The 14145-nt window shown below is 41.4% G+C and overlaps 2 protein-coding genes across 2 annotated transcripts; both read right to left on the reverse strand.

Moving 5' to 3' along the window:
- Positions 1-4280: 4280 nt before the first annotated feature.
- On the reverse strand, positions 4281-5839 carry LOC109468098 (globin-like). Its single transcript, XM_019766334.1, has 4 exons — positions 5737-5839; positions 5433-5535; positions 4880-4993; positions 4281-4499 (listed from the first exon to the last, which is right to left on the reverse strand). Exons 1-4 carry the CDS (start codon positions 5832-5834, stop codon positions 4386-4388), a joined length of 429 nt encoding a protein of 142 aa, XP_019621893.1. The 5' UTR covers positions 5835-5839; the 3' UTR covers positions 4281-4385.
- A 1939-nt stretch (positions 5840-7778) lies between these two features.
- LOC109468096 (dimethylaniline monooxygenase [N-oxide-forming] 4-like) lies at positions 7779-13979 on the reverse strand. The gene is made up of 11 exons (XM_019766332.1): positions 13853-13979; positions 13114-13262; positions 11847-12009; positions 10853-10908; positions 10560-10692; positions 10153-10283; positions 9783-9912; positions 9229-9367; positions 8726-8831; positions 8390-8512; positions 7779-8002 (listed from the first exon to the last, which is right to left on the reverse strand). The coding sequence occupies exons 1-11, from the start codon at positions 13971-13973 to the stop codon at positions 7802-7804; spliced, it is 1452 nt and encodes a 483-aa protein (XP_019621891.1). The 5' UTR covers positions 13974-13979; the 3' UTR covers positions 7779-7801.
- Between the last annotated feature and the right edge of the window lie 166 nt (positions 13980-14145).

Genomic DNA, 14145 nt, shown 5'->3' on the forward strand with positions numbered 1-14145 from the left:
GATGTAATATCCATGTTGTAGACAATAGAAAGGAATATGGTCAGTAAAGGCTTTTTGGAGTACAGGCAGAAAAATCTTGACAAATATGATGAAGTTATGCTGCATTTATGATGTGATAGATATGTATGTTTTTAACATACTCCTGGGTTGGCTGCTTAATACTTTGCATTACAGCAAAGACAAAAACAAACAGGCACTTTCTTCAACTGTACAGATGTAACTTTGATCAGTGTGTATTCTCTGAACTTTTTGATTCTGTGAAACATAAGGACAGTCCCCATCTTCAATTGTACTAATGGTTTGTCAATCTAAAACTTCCCTTCAAAAATTGCAGGTATAAATTTTAGAGAATGTTCCTTCATTCTACATCATTGTTAGGACATGTCCTTGAGGTGTCTCTTTGGTTGGAAGAGACAAGGAGATTTAAGGAAAACCCCCTTGGAAGAGATGGGACATTGAGCAGTATTTTAGCATATTGCATATTTAGCATAAAATGGAGAAATAATATGAAATTTCCTGGAGTTGCTATTGTTTTAGATGCTCATTCCACAAGACAGGTTGGAGAAGATGCTCATATCTGAAGCAAACACCATTTATTACTGAAAACGGACATACAAAATGCAGGAGTGTTCTGTGGGAAGCCCTGGGATCTGTGTCCCTGCTTGGTAACCACCAGTCACTAAACCCTGGATGAATTATGGAGTAGTTTGATGGTCCTTTCTCAGATGAAACTGCCTGTAGGGGTAGTTTCCTGGCAAACAGGCCAACGTGCCAATGGAGACTTGCTTGTTCTATCTCTATGGTTTATGTTCTTTTGTTCTAGCCTGGCTGCCAGCCTTTTCATCCATCCATCCATCCATCCATCCATCTTTTCATACATCCATCGTTTCATACATTAAACCTTTCATTAATCCATCTTTTCATCCATTCACTCATTCATCCATCCATCCACCCAACTTTCCTCTGAATCTCCATCCCCTACCATCCTTGTTTTACACTGTACATGATTGTGTAATGTTATATTTATTATTATTATTATCATGTTAGCTTTGATAAAATCAGACAATGTGCAATATGTAATGTTTAGTATTTAAATGATTGTTTCAGTGTTTGGGCAATTTCCACATGGCAAATACTCAGCTGTGTCAAAGTCTTCTTGTAGAGTGTAACACATTCCCAAATACTCCCATACAGATGTCCATGTGTTGTCTGTGTGCAACATGCCCGTAGCCAGGGGGGGTTCGGGGGTTCGGAAGAACCCCCCCACAAGGCTCAAAGGTGCACTTTTTGGTCCACTTTTTATTTAAAGGTTCACTTTTTGGTCCACTTTTTATGTAAAGGTCCACTTTTTGGTCCACTTTTTATGTAAGGGTCCAAGATTTTTCTTGAAAAGATGGACTGGAATCATAGAAAAACTGCTCCCTTTTCATTGAATGAAAATTTATCTCTTTTTTTCTTGGAAACCCTCTCAAAAACGCACGAAATGCCATTTTAGAAGGTTCATTTTTCAAAATTTTCCGGGGGAGCATGCCCCCGGACCCCCCTAGGAACCTCGCGCCTGCGGCGCTCGCCTCGCGCCTGCGGCGCTCGAGGTCCCTTCAACCAGTTGGACGAACCCCCCAATTCAAAATCCTGGCTACGGGCATGTGCAACAACCTCACAGGTACATTTGTATTTGTACACATATATCCAACCACACTTTTCTAGTTCATACTTTGTGGAAAGAAACAGTTCATACTGTTAACTGCCATGTACCTCAAGGATGGCCAACTGTAGTCTTACCTATTAGCAGGAGATGAAATTCACTGTCAATAGAATCCTAAAGGAAGGTGCAAACATCAAGAGTTAGCATGATGCTGATTTGTCATTATATTGTCTAGCTGGTCTGCATTGATAAATGTTTAGAATCAAACTTCAGTGTGAATATTTCATCTGTCACTGTGCCAATACCAGCATTGGCAAAACGTACTGCACCTGCACGAAACCGTAGTGTATTGTGCATAGCACTTTGGCAGAATATTTAAGGTTTTATACACATATACGGATGACATCCTGTCTCTAGTTCAAGTGTTGTATGAGAAAATATATCGGCAATGGGCAAAATTCTGATGCATCGTTGACCAAACATCCAATGAAAATGGTGAAAAATCCATGTTTTGTGCGGGTGCAGTACGTTCTGCCAATATCCTGGTAACATGTTAGGTCAGTCCACTTCTTGGTATCAAGAAGTTCATTCAATTATGTTAATATTTTGCACAGAAACTGTTTGAGCATGCATGCACCAATCTTAGGAGGATTCAGATCATTTTTCCCTTTGTAGTTGTGGTTTTGCTGCACTTTTTACCAGCATTGTCATTGACAACTCATGTCTCATTTACAGAACATACAATACTCCAAACTGTTGTATTTATTCCTAAGTATGAAATATAGTTTTACATAAAAGTATAAATTGTAAATTTCTGTTTAAGATCTAGATGTTGATGTTGAAAAAAGAGTAGCCAACGAAGTGTAACGGCCAACTCAAGTAGAAGGACAGTAGTTTGTCACATTACCATAGAAGAGCACATGGACAGAACATACTGTGTTTCTGTTGGATGTTTAGTCACGTTGCATCAAAAGTTTCTGACACAACAGCATTGTCATTTGAAAAGTCAAAGCAGAATGCCATACTAGTATTTAAATATGTGAACATACATGTATGTATGTACATTTCAGATTTCACACAGGCTCAGTATGTTCTTCTCTTCTTTCAAGTCAAAAAATATGAAACTGTCCTGAAAGTGCAGATCAAAATACAGGGTTTCTAAGATCTAGTTTTTAATGACTAGCAGTTCCTCAACATTTTCCAGCAGAAGTTTAGGTTGAAAGGAGATATCTTTCTGTACTATTGAGAAATAAACTGTTCTCCAACTCAAGGAATTTGACTCACAGGAACTTTCAACTGGTGAGATGGAGAACAGACAGTGCATTTCTCATTATGTAACTTTTCAACTGTAATGCTGTACATAAAACATACTGAAAGGATATCTTTCACCAGTGTCAAAGCCATTTGCTGTCTTTTGACCTAAGAGCCATTGTTAACATGTTTTAAGGATGTTCCACCCATTGTGATAGTCTTAAGCTGTCTAGCCAGTTGGCCAAACTGCTATAGAGGTAATAATGTTGATATTTAAAAAAGAATGAATAACAGGTTTCCAGTACTGCAGTAGTATATGTACTTAAGATGATGTCATTGTACCTGCCAAATTGTGACATTCCACAGCTGTAGCAGAACATTATTGTGCAGAGTTGTTCTGGATACTATGTGGAGTCTTGTACATTACAGTGGTATTAAATGTTAAGGGAATATTTTGTGTGGTTGTTTCATCTATCTACTCACTCACTTGGCTCTAACATCTGGGCCGTATACATTTTTAAGGTGAAGAAAAAATAATTCGTTTTTCATGAAATCAATTCAAAGCTAGGGAAAACAGAGACGATTCTCTCTCTTCCCTGATACCATTCTCCACTAATCACCTTAGAAACTTGTCAAATAGCCTTGGTCTAAACAAAACCCAGGCTATCAAGTGGTACACTCATATTACAGTGGCATGTAAAAAGCGCCACACAGCGGCTGCAACATAAACGACAAGTAAAATCTGCTAGACGTTGCTGGACATTATAAAGCTCTATCCTTTGGTAATACGCTAGTCCAAGGACGCCGGATAAATCGCACTTTTCATAACGTTCATTACCGCACGTATCATAATTTTTGAAAACATATACTCATAACATAAAACAGGGATACACTAATGAGATGAACTCAAGAAAAGTGCAGCAAATTTGTTCAGTACATCGAATTCTTATTCTTTAATGAAAAAATTAATGCCCACACTCCATGGGTCTCAAAACATGCTCTACAAGCACAGCATACCGACAGGCACCTTCCTTAGAAATGCTCGTATGGAAACATCAGTGTATATGATTATTGTTTGATATTTAAGTCTATGTTCGTTAGTTCATAACCATTACCAGATCATGTTAAAAACATTTGCTGTTTTTCACAGCTCTGTTGGATACAATGAGGTTTTTGGAAAACTGATACTTGTCTGCAGTACTGAATTTAACCATACATTGTATTATTGTATTGTTTCTTATCTGTATCACCATTCAAAAGATCTAATTGTGAAATAGTCAAACGCCCGTACAAGGTAGCAGTGAATGCCTACTTATACTAAGTTATAGACTGCAGTGCTTATGAAACCTTTGCATTTGCAGTGCTTTTAAAAGCGATTGCATTTGACAAGTCCAAGCGACAAGCTTTTACTATTAAAACCAACTGCAGGTGACGCTTCGTGCACGCGACGTTTCGTTGCGTTGCTCAAAGGCCACGTCAGGGGGCGCTCTCAGTAGACCGAGCGGTGAATGGCCATGAAGCGGTCCCACAGTTTGGTCCAGGCTCCCTTGGCGCCGCCACAACCAGCTTCGTCCAACACCTCAAGAATGGCTGGCTTCATCAGCTACATTGAAAAAAAAAGAAAAGAAACGTGTCAGAATGCACCAAGTAGACGGATTAGGAAGCCCAAAGTGTTGCTCACCTGCCAGTGTTACCAAAATGAAAACAGATCTACAGTAAATGTCAGATAAAACAGAAGGAAAATGTCCAGACAGCGTGACGTACAAATTGACTAATAAACTGAACGTACCAACTACTAAATATATAATACGTGCCCAAAAAGCAACAAGAAATAGTCATGCTTTGAAGTACCAGAATTATTATCCCCGGGATCGAAGTGTTCAACACTTGTATTAAAGTAACTAAAAAGGGCAGTTATACCTGTACATACAACAAGGAAACCCAGAGCATTTCGTACATATATTACGTAATCCTTACACTTGCCTCTATCTTGTCGTGTGGTATCCCCTCGCCCTTGTGCATGCGCGCGACTTTCTTCACGGCCTCCTCCCCACTCCCGTCCAGACCTGTGATGAAGTCGTCCAACACCTGCAGCACCTGTTCGGGAAGGAATGGAATTTGTATGACTCCTGCCTCCTGCAACAGGAAACGGGGTTGCACACGATCTCGTCCGTTTATTTACACGAGGCCTAGCAGGCACGCAGAATTCTCGCTGGAAGATCGTACGCAAGCCATCGAGGTAACGTACTTTTTGGACGTAGTTAGTAAGTTACGTCAAAGCAGACCAATTTAAACACATATATTCGTCGTTAAGTCATTGATGCCTTAGCATGATAGGCTGTGACAGAACCAACCGGCAACAAGGACCCATGACACAGCGTTTTTCATAACAAATCAATTTTTGTGGGACACATGCCGTGCCAAAAATGTTTTGAGTTTGCTATCACATGACGTAAGTGACCGTCCACGTAAAGACGGTATTCTAAATTTGAAGTTATATTTGTACATGGGTATAGAACATATATCTCTGCTTTACCTTCTCCCCATGGTCACGAACCACGCCCGAACCGGCCAGCTGGCTGTACGGAATGTCCTTGAACTTCTTGAAGTTCGCCTTGATGGATTCGTTCTTCAAAAGCCTACAGATTGGAAAGACGAAGGAGAGTTACAAAAAGTTGACTCAAATGACCGAAATCTCGGGAATTACAAACACATAAGGGGTAAAACAACACCAAGAACTCGATAAAGGATGAACATCAAACCCTGCTTTAGAATTTTTGACAGAAGAAAATACAAGGCTTTTGTTCACAATGATGCACATGCATGAACGAACAACTTACTTGAGGAATACTTTCTCGCCCGCTTCCCTGAAGGACGGTTTGAAGACTTGTCCCCAAGAGTCAGTCACGATTTTCTTGTCAGCAGCCGACAAACTCATTTTGCTGTTTTGCTCTGCAGACGGCAATGATGAAACGAAATCCAGTCACAAACTGATTGCTTGTAAATAAAACACAACAATGCATTTCGCTGCTAAAATGATTCTTGGTCTTAGGAAAGTTCCTGTAAGGACAATAAATTAAGTTTGTTTAAAAATACGTGATTTATACATTAAATTTTAAAAACTAGCCTTTTTTAAATAATTCTGTTGCTGTAATACATGTAATACAACAAAAAGACTTGTTTTCAAAGTAGGCAAACAACATATATACCCGGAATCTCGAAGAGTTGCGAGGTAAAACGAAAAGTTGTCCTTCCTGTGGACTTGTTGGAAACCGCAATCCCTAAACCAGTAACATAGCCTCCTTATATACACAAATTCACAACGGACTTGTCGCGTTAACCTTTTCATAAGTCCTAATTAAGGCCAATCACTACACTTTAACACACTCCAATAATCAATGTAAGGGGAGGAATGATGACGACGGTAATGATGACGAAAGAGTTCAAACACTATCAAGGAATTAATTCAAAGAACGTTCATTCGTTGATAAAAACAAGACGCAAAATGACTACTGTTTACGTATGTATAATACAAATATTGTTGCATTTTCATGACATGGCGAAGTAGCGGTGGTCTATATACTAGTACCTCTGGCCAATATGGATGTTGAAAATGTTCATTCCTGTCTGAAAGGGCGATCCGGTCATCCTTCAAGAAAGTGGTGTACGTGTGACCTTGTACACACGCGGCCTTGAACCAGGTGGAAACACCCAATCAGCTTCTTTCTTCTGGATTAACCAGTCCATATAAGGGCAACCCGTGAAGTATTTCTAACTTGATTTCCCATTGGGGCATTTTAAGCATTCTCTGGGTTTACCTCAATGTCCAAGAAATAAGCCATTGCTCAGTTCACTCTGCTGTATATAATATTGTTTTTATTGAAAATTCCCCACAAATCCAGAAACGTTACGGTATAAATGTTAGTCGCTAGGGAAAAAAATTCAGCCTTATCAAGTTATGGTTTTACAATATGCAAATCTTTCAAAACCAGTAAATATCAAAGATATCAAACATAGACTATGGATACCATTTGAAAGAAGCATCTAAATTTAAAACAACTCTAGACACGTTGCCTTATACCAGAGTACGGTTCTGTACTATACTGTACTGTACTGACTGTAATCACACACACGTAAATATCTTACTAGCATAACCTCAAATCATTTCCGCATATATAATATGCATATATTTTGACTTGCTCTTGAAGCTAAATTGAGTAGACGCATTTCAAGGAAATGTATTAAACTTTTTTGACACCCAGTCTTAGATTAAAAACCCGCCTGACAATCCCTACAAAAAAAGAAATGACTTAAAAAATCACCAAAGTTAGTAGAAAACAATTCCTCTCAGATACATGTAAAATAAGGTGTTGAAAAACCACGCTGACAAATTTTGCCTTATATTTGTTGTAAGGCCAAACTGATGTGATTACATGGATGACATCCAAGCGAGCATAAATTTTTGGCCCCTTCCCAAAAAAGGTTCCGACTTTACTGAAAATCCAACTAAGAAGCTGCAAATCGAGCAAGTATATGCCGTACATTTTAAGGAAATGTTGGAAAACGGGCATATGTCTTTCTATCGTAATTTGTTTGCCATGTGTATCAGTACAACTATGTGATGAGAAGAGTATTTCGAACTCCAAGCGAAGTCTCTCTCCTTGAAGAAAAAGAATTTAAAATTGTTTGTCAGACCAGCGAAATCAGGACTGGACATACTAGTTTACAGCAAAACCATGCTTTGTGTTCAGTCATTTGTTCTACCTTCCTGACCACTTAGACTTCATGACGAAGTCAGTTTTTCTTTGCCCAACTTATCAAGTTTTACTTGCACGCTCGCATCAGTTTCGGGGTGCCTAGTGGATGCCATCCACATGACTAAGTCAGCATGGCCTATCACACAAATCACAGCCGAGCCATGGTGACTATGGCACAGATCACGCCAACGATCACACAGGTGACCATCATCTTGGTGCTGAACCAGACCGAGCCGGTGTCCCTGGGCGTGAAGCTGGACCCCACGCCGCTGAACGTGTTGTAGTACGCGTGTTTGGCGGCGGAGACTGCACCGGTCCAGCTGTTCGGGCCCACTAGACGGTGATGAAACTGTATTGTGGAAAACAGAGGGGGAAATTTGAATCATCGGCCACAAATAAGCTACTCGCCTCTGTCTGACATGTGCTCATACTTTAATAGTCATTGCTTTGTCGTGTATGTTGTGACTCTCGTTCGCTTGAAACGCTTGGCAAAGCTAGGCCTTGTCTTCCTGACAGGCAAAGACAGGAAATCTGAGATTTTAATTATACGATGTCAACGCATAACGTTCACAACACCTGCTGGCAATTTTAGACATCAATGTTCCCAGTAACACTACATGACTTAACTGACGGGTCAAGTATGATTAACACAGTGAACAGATGTTGCAAAATCCATAACAAATATCAAAGATAAAACCCAATACGTCTTGACTTTATGATATGTGACTACACTGACCGGGTAGGCCGGGCCGAAGTAGTACATGTAGGCCATCGCGGGGTCTGTCAGGAACAGCCGCAGGATGTTGGGCTTCGCGCTGATCTCTGCCGCAAGGTCGTCGCGGTACACCACGTTGTTTGTCTGGTTTAAAATGTACAGATCACTGACGTTATGGTAACTTAAACCTTGGAAAAGATTATAATATTAGCACAAGCTCTGTAGCTAACAAGCAATCAGAGAATAATAGTCTTCTAAAACAAAAGCACCTACCGGCAGAACATACAAAATATATCAGCTTTGCAGAAGCACTTGTCGGATGTAATGTAGCAGCCTTCATATATTCCTTGTACTTACACTAGGTTTGAGGCGTCCAAATATTGCAAGCATCATGTCTTTGTAGGCGTCAGTATGTTCTTGCATTTTGTTGCCATCCGGTAGTTTGTGGACACCCTTGAAAACCCTTGAAAAGTGAAAGACGGGCATACTTGGCACATGTGGTTAAAAATGAAAATTTGAAAACCTGAAAACCAATCTAAAGTCAATAATCTTGGATTTAGGCTTACTTACACAACATGGTGAGGATGGACTATACTAGAAAAGTAACATTTGCAATGCGAACATACCTTCACAAAGTATTGCCTAACGAACTATTGCTGTGTTTAGTTTTACTCAAACACGTGCCACTTGCTACATAATACAATCCAATAACACAGATGTTACAGCAACAGTTACCATGGCGAAAGACGTCTAGTCCACGTCATTGACCTTATTTGTTTCGAAGGAAAGAAGAGGATGGGAAGAAGAAACGGAGCAAAAACAATATGTTTCCTTCTGCGAAGATAAACATGATAAATTACGCGGCAGCCCAACGTGACTGTAGTTCCATCAGAGGAAAGAGCGGTCCGTTGCTCTGTCCGGCCCCGACCAGCGCCAGGGTGTTGTGCTTCAGCCTGGTGGGGAACACCAGCTTGTAGAGGTCCAGCTTCCTGATATCAGCTGCATTGGGAACAAGAAATCGTAGAGTTCAGTCTTCCGCGACTGTTTAGGGTATCTTGCACGGTAATGAGGGAAACATTCTTAACAAAATTACATCATAGAATGTATTGGCGTACTAGTAACTTGCTCTCACGATTACACCATCAGTCAAATTATCGACGTCATACATGCCTGCCCACCCAAAATCACATCATGACTGACAATTTCCCTGCTCGGAATCGACACAAACACACAAGCTATCAATTATCGCTACCGAAAACAATACTTCTGTCCCGGAAGTAATGACTAATGTAGTAAAGTAGTGCCAAGACAAATTAGAAGTAACCTTTAAGATGACGGGTGAAAATCATATTAAAATACAAAAGTTACAAGAGCTTCAAAGCTATAGTTTATTTTTTGTCCACATTTGAAACACCTTCAAGCTCATGATCGAGGAAACTGCAGCGGAGGGCATAGCCGGTTGCGAAGATCACAGCGTCAACATCGTCAACTGTTGTACCGTCAGCAAAACGTGCAGAGCTGGCAGACAGCTCCACAAGCTGAGGCTAAACAACAACAACACCAAAAACAACAACTACATGTAGAACAACAACAACAACAACAACTACTACTACTACTACTACAGCGATACAATCGCATGATTACAATATAAAGGACATCATTAAAAGCGTAGGTACTGGCAGGCTTGCTGAGTCAGCAGTAAAGCCTACCAGTACCAATACTTTGAGTACTGACAGTTTTTTTGTCCAACATTCGTAAAGAAACGTAACAAGATCAGGTCAAACCTTGATGGCGACTTTACGAGACGCCAGACACAGCCCAATGTCGTCATTGATCGTGAGGACTGTTTGTGTAATAGGCTGAGCTGTCCCCGCAACTCCGTACTTGTCGTTGTCGAATCGGTTGTTTGAAAAACCTGGCCGATACAGAGTGATAGATGAAGTACAAAACAGAGTCAAAGTCGGGTCCATACCAAGATCTCTTAACCCCAGTAAAGAAACGGACACTTAAGTATCATAATCATGATCACCTTTCGTGTCATATAAAATTCACACTAGTTTTCGAGTCCTGGATCGTGTCATGCGGGGCACAAAATCTTGCGTGGTCAAGTGGTTGCAATTCTCCCAGATTCCGCCTGTGGCGCTATCCGATCATGACATTCAACATAGAAGATATAGGGAGGCGTGGATACCTTTCAGCATGTCGTTCAGCCATGACAGTGGGATGTCTGAGTACACGCGGCGGAAGGCGTGCTCATCGAGAGGTGTTCCTTTCTTGTGCAGACGTGGCACCACCCATGTGCCCTTCAGGAGGGCCAGATCAACCTATTCGGATACAATGTCATTGGTCATCGGGTGTTTGTGACGTTTAAATTCAAGTACATTGCTCTTAGGAAATTAAACTATTATCAAGCAAAAATCAGACTTTTGATTCTACAAGTTGATGTGGAATGCAAGGTAAGTACACGAATATTGTAGTATCCACCTGAGTCGCTACGCGGCACACATCAACAGCCAGGTCAAACGCAGTGTTGCCAGACCCTGAAGAACGAAAAAAAAAACTCAGTAAAAGGTGCGTTCGTCCAAATTCATCAAATTCCACACTGGTTTTACCTGTATTGTTTCACTATAGTTTTACCCATACCTGTACCTATACGATTTCAACATTGATCCCATAGACCCATACTGCACTGTTGTCACACAACACTGCAAGGTCGAACAACAACATTCCAGTCTTTTGCAGACAGGTTGAGCGAGACGGCCAAAGATCATCGACTGACAAAGGTGTCCCTGAACTGGAGTTCAACCGGTCAAGCGGCAAGTTGGAAAAGGATGCCAGAGAGTAGGGCGAGGACACCTTGGAGACATGGGCATTAACATGGATCGAAATACCGACTCTCGCACCCTCGCCGTGCAAAACTAGCCTGAGTGTCAGGCTTTTTAGCTTTCATTCGCTGCCCAAGATCCGCTACGTATACGGGCCGGGAGTGGATCTTGGTGCACGTGAGCGGACGAAAGCTGGGCTGACACTCAGGCTAGCGCAAGTCATGGTTTCTGTGCGAAACTTGGAAGTTGGAGATGCTAGGTTACCCGGCATGCAATCTTTTTCAAAGTTTCATACAAAGCGACCTTTCTAAAGTTTAAATGGCTTCTGAGATTCCCTGTGTCCCGCCTCGGCCAGCATGAAAGCGATACTTTTACAGGCGGCCTTCTGAAATAACCAGCCGGTGTTGACGGCAACCTGAGACATTGACGGGCAGCCTAGCCCAGTACTAGTGGGGCAAAAAGTACTTCGAACCCTGGTTGTTGATGAGAGGGAGTACGGTTACAAAGAAAAGACAAGGTAAAGCAACGGTGACTCGTGATTCTGTCGAAAATTTTTGTAAGTAATTGTTTGAGTTGGAGAACAGGCTAAAGTTTCTCATTATCATTAATTCTTGTTTGACAACACAAATTAAGTTAGCGTAAAGAAGGCATACCGACTATCAACACTTTCTTGCCCTCGAATGGCTTGTTGGTCCGGTATTGAGAGCTGTGGAGCTTCGCGCCTTTGAAAGTCTCGTACCCAGGGACATCCGGGTTCACCGGACGTGCAAAAGCCGATCCATTCGATAATATGACAGCATCGAAGGTCTCATGATGCTAAAAAGGGAACAAAAGCCTTTAGGCATATCTTTATAGAAATTCTCCCATTCTCTTTGCAATTTTTCACATAAAACGTATCAGTACTGTTACACAGAACATGCACAGAATACAAAACAAAAACAAACTTACTGGAAACCTTGTCTTAAAACTGTGTTAAAGCATTTCGCCTCTACTCAAAACAAACAAATACCAAAGTTATCTACGTCCGGTGTCAGATGTAAACAGAAACAGATAAACAGATATTTACTTTTTCTGCCTTGCTTGATGTGTGCACCACCCATTGGCCGGAGGTCACGTGGTCTTTTGCCTCCTCTACCTTGATAACTTGTGTCCCAAACCTTGTAAAACCATCAAATTAAGTTCATGTCTTGATCTAGAATTCAGATATAAAACAAATGTGAAAGTAACGGAAAGAAAAGTTTATATGAAGAAGCGAATGTTCTTATACCTTTCATAAGAATGCCATAACTGATATTGTGCTCCGTTTGAAAACGTGGTACATGTAACTTAATACGTACGTGCATCATATAACTCGCCTTCAATGTAATGTTCCCATGTTTTCATTGTTACAAGTTTGACTCCCAACCACGCCCCGATCACTGCTGACTTTGTCACAACCACCAGCCAACCAGATCAACAACCGTTCGAAAGTTTCCCAACCTCCCTTCCAGTTTCGCATGTCTTTTCCGCAGTTTGGTTAGCCTTATGAATCTTAGTTTTTAGTTAGTTATGTACCAGTAGGTATCATACTTTGTACCCTACAGTTGTTCGGCAATAAAGAATGGGCAAATTGTTTCAAACATTCGGCTGTCGCAGCCGACAAGTAGCCAACCTTGGTCCCAACCTACTCCCAACAATGGTTGGGGGTTTGGGTTTGTTGGCATTAGTCGTGGGAAGGTCAAAAGTCGGCTATGTGTAGCTATGTATGACAGCCTGTGGCTTTATTTACAGACATGACAAGTTAATATGGATCTTCGTTTGTCCTATATGTGACAGGGACTTTATTTAAGGACATAAGTTGATATTTGCCCTGCTGTCAACCTACCTGATGTAAGGCAGCAGATTGAAGTGTTTCGCGTAGTCACGGAGATACTGAAGCACCCTGTCATGAGTTGGGTACATGGGCGCGTCCTCTGGGAAGGGAAAGTCGCTGTAGCAGAGCATGCTCTTACTGATGTTCGCGACCACAGACTTGAACATGGCGGCTCCCTGGTTTGGGCGAGGGTCCTCACTGTAGCGCCAGATCCCACCTGTGGTAATGAGTATACTCCGTTTAATTTCTCCGATGTTTGACAACTAAATAGCAACGTTAAACGAAGTGTATGTGGCTTGTCAGTTGAAGTATCCCTTCTTCTTGTCTTCTTTGTAAGTACACTACAGTAACAATGTGGCATTTCTCATCAAAAACAAACTTTCCTGTCTGTCGACTTAGGAACGAAGCGTTTTTGTTTCTTACGTCAAGTTATGTCAGATTTCGTAATCATTACCTGGACACCAATTGAGGACAGAAAGAAATCACAGGCCGGGAAGAAATGTAAAAGCACAGTCATATAAAACCTCAGAGCGGGCTCGACCCACTCTATCTTCTGTATATGGCTATCCTGTGGTGTAACACTCCAGCCTCACAGGCACAAGACATGGCAGAAGCTGACTATATTACCCTGAACGACTGTTATACTTTGTACCCTTACCCATCTAACTGTAAGCGTTGTTTAAGGCTATCCAGTGATATCGATGACGCGCGCATTTGCCGTTAACGCGATAGCCGGACCATTGCGACATATTCAAAGTGACTCAATAGGAAAAACCAGTCAAGACTGAAAGAAACGCTCGTTCCTACCCAAATCGTCGTGCTGCTCATAACAGGTTGGTTGAAGACCTTCCTCCAAACACGATTTGACTGCAGACAGGCCGCTCACTCCGGCCCCAATAACACAGACCTTCTTAGCATTGACCATCATGACTACTGTACTGTTCTTACTCGCCGTGAGTCAGCTAGGTGTGTGGTGTGTGTGAGATATGCAGGAATTGACCTGTCACACCTAGGAGGTTACCCAAGGACGCTGTGTCCTTGGGTTAACTAAGGACGCACAAACCTTGACAAGTTTACCTGCAAACAATTGGTCAACGGTG

Source organism: Branchiostoma belcheri, unplaced genomic scaffold (genome assembly GCF_001625305.1).
Source record: "Branchiostoma belcheri isolate BF01 breed outbred unplaced genomic scaffold, Haploidv18h27 scaffold191, whole genome shotgun sequence".
In the NCBI taxonomy this organism is placed as follows: Eukaryota; Metazoa; Chordata; class Leptocardii; order Amphioxiformes; family Branchiostomatidae; genus Branchiostoma; species Branchiostoma belcheri.

Excerpts from the sequence above, each read along its gene's own strand:
- LOC109468098 (XM_019766334.1), bottom strand. The coding sequence starts at position 5,834 with ATGAGTTTGTCGGCTGCTGACAAGAAAATCGTGACTGACTCTTGGGGA. Across the intron at positions 4,994-5,432 it reads TTCGTGACCATGGGGAGAAG|GTGCTGCAGGTGTTGGACGA; the intron begins GTAAAGCAGAGA and ends CTTCCCGAACAG. Across the intron at positions 4,500-4,879 it reads TACCACACGACAAGATAGAG|CTGATGAAGCCAGCCATTCT; the intron begins GCAAGTGTAAGG and ends TTTTCAATGTAG.
- LOC109468096 (XM_019766332.1), bottom strand. The coding sequence starts at position 13,973 with ATGATGGTCAATGCTAAGAAGGTCTGTGTTATTGGGGCCGGAGTGAGC. Across the intron at positions 12,010-13,113 it reads TGTACCCAACTCATGACAGG|CATCATGAGACCTTCGATGC; the intron begins GTGCTTCAGTAT and ends TTCCCTTTTTAG. Across the intron at positions 9,368-9,782 it reads CCTCGATCATGAGCTTGAAG|CTGATATCAGGAAGCTGGAC; the intron begins GTGTTTCAAATG and ends TTCCCAATGCAG.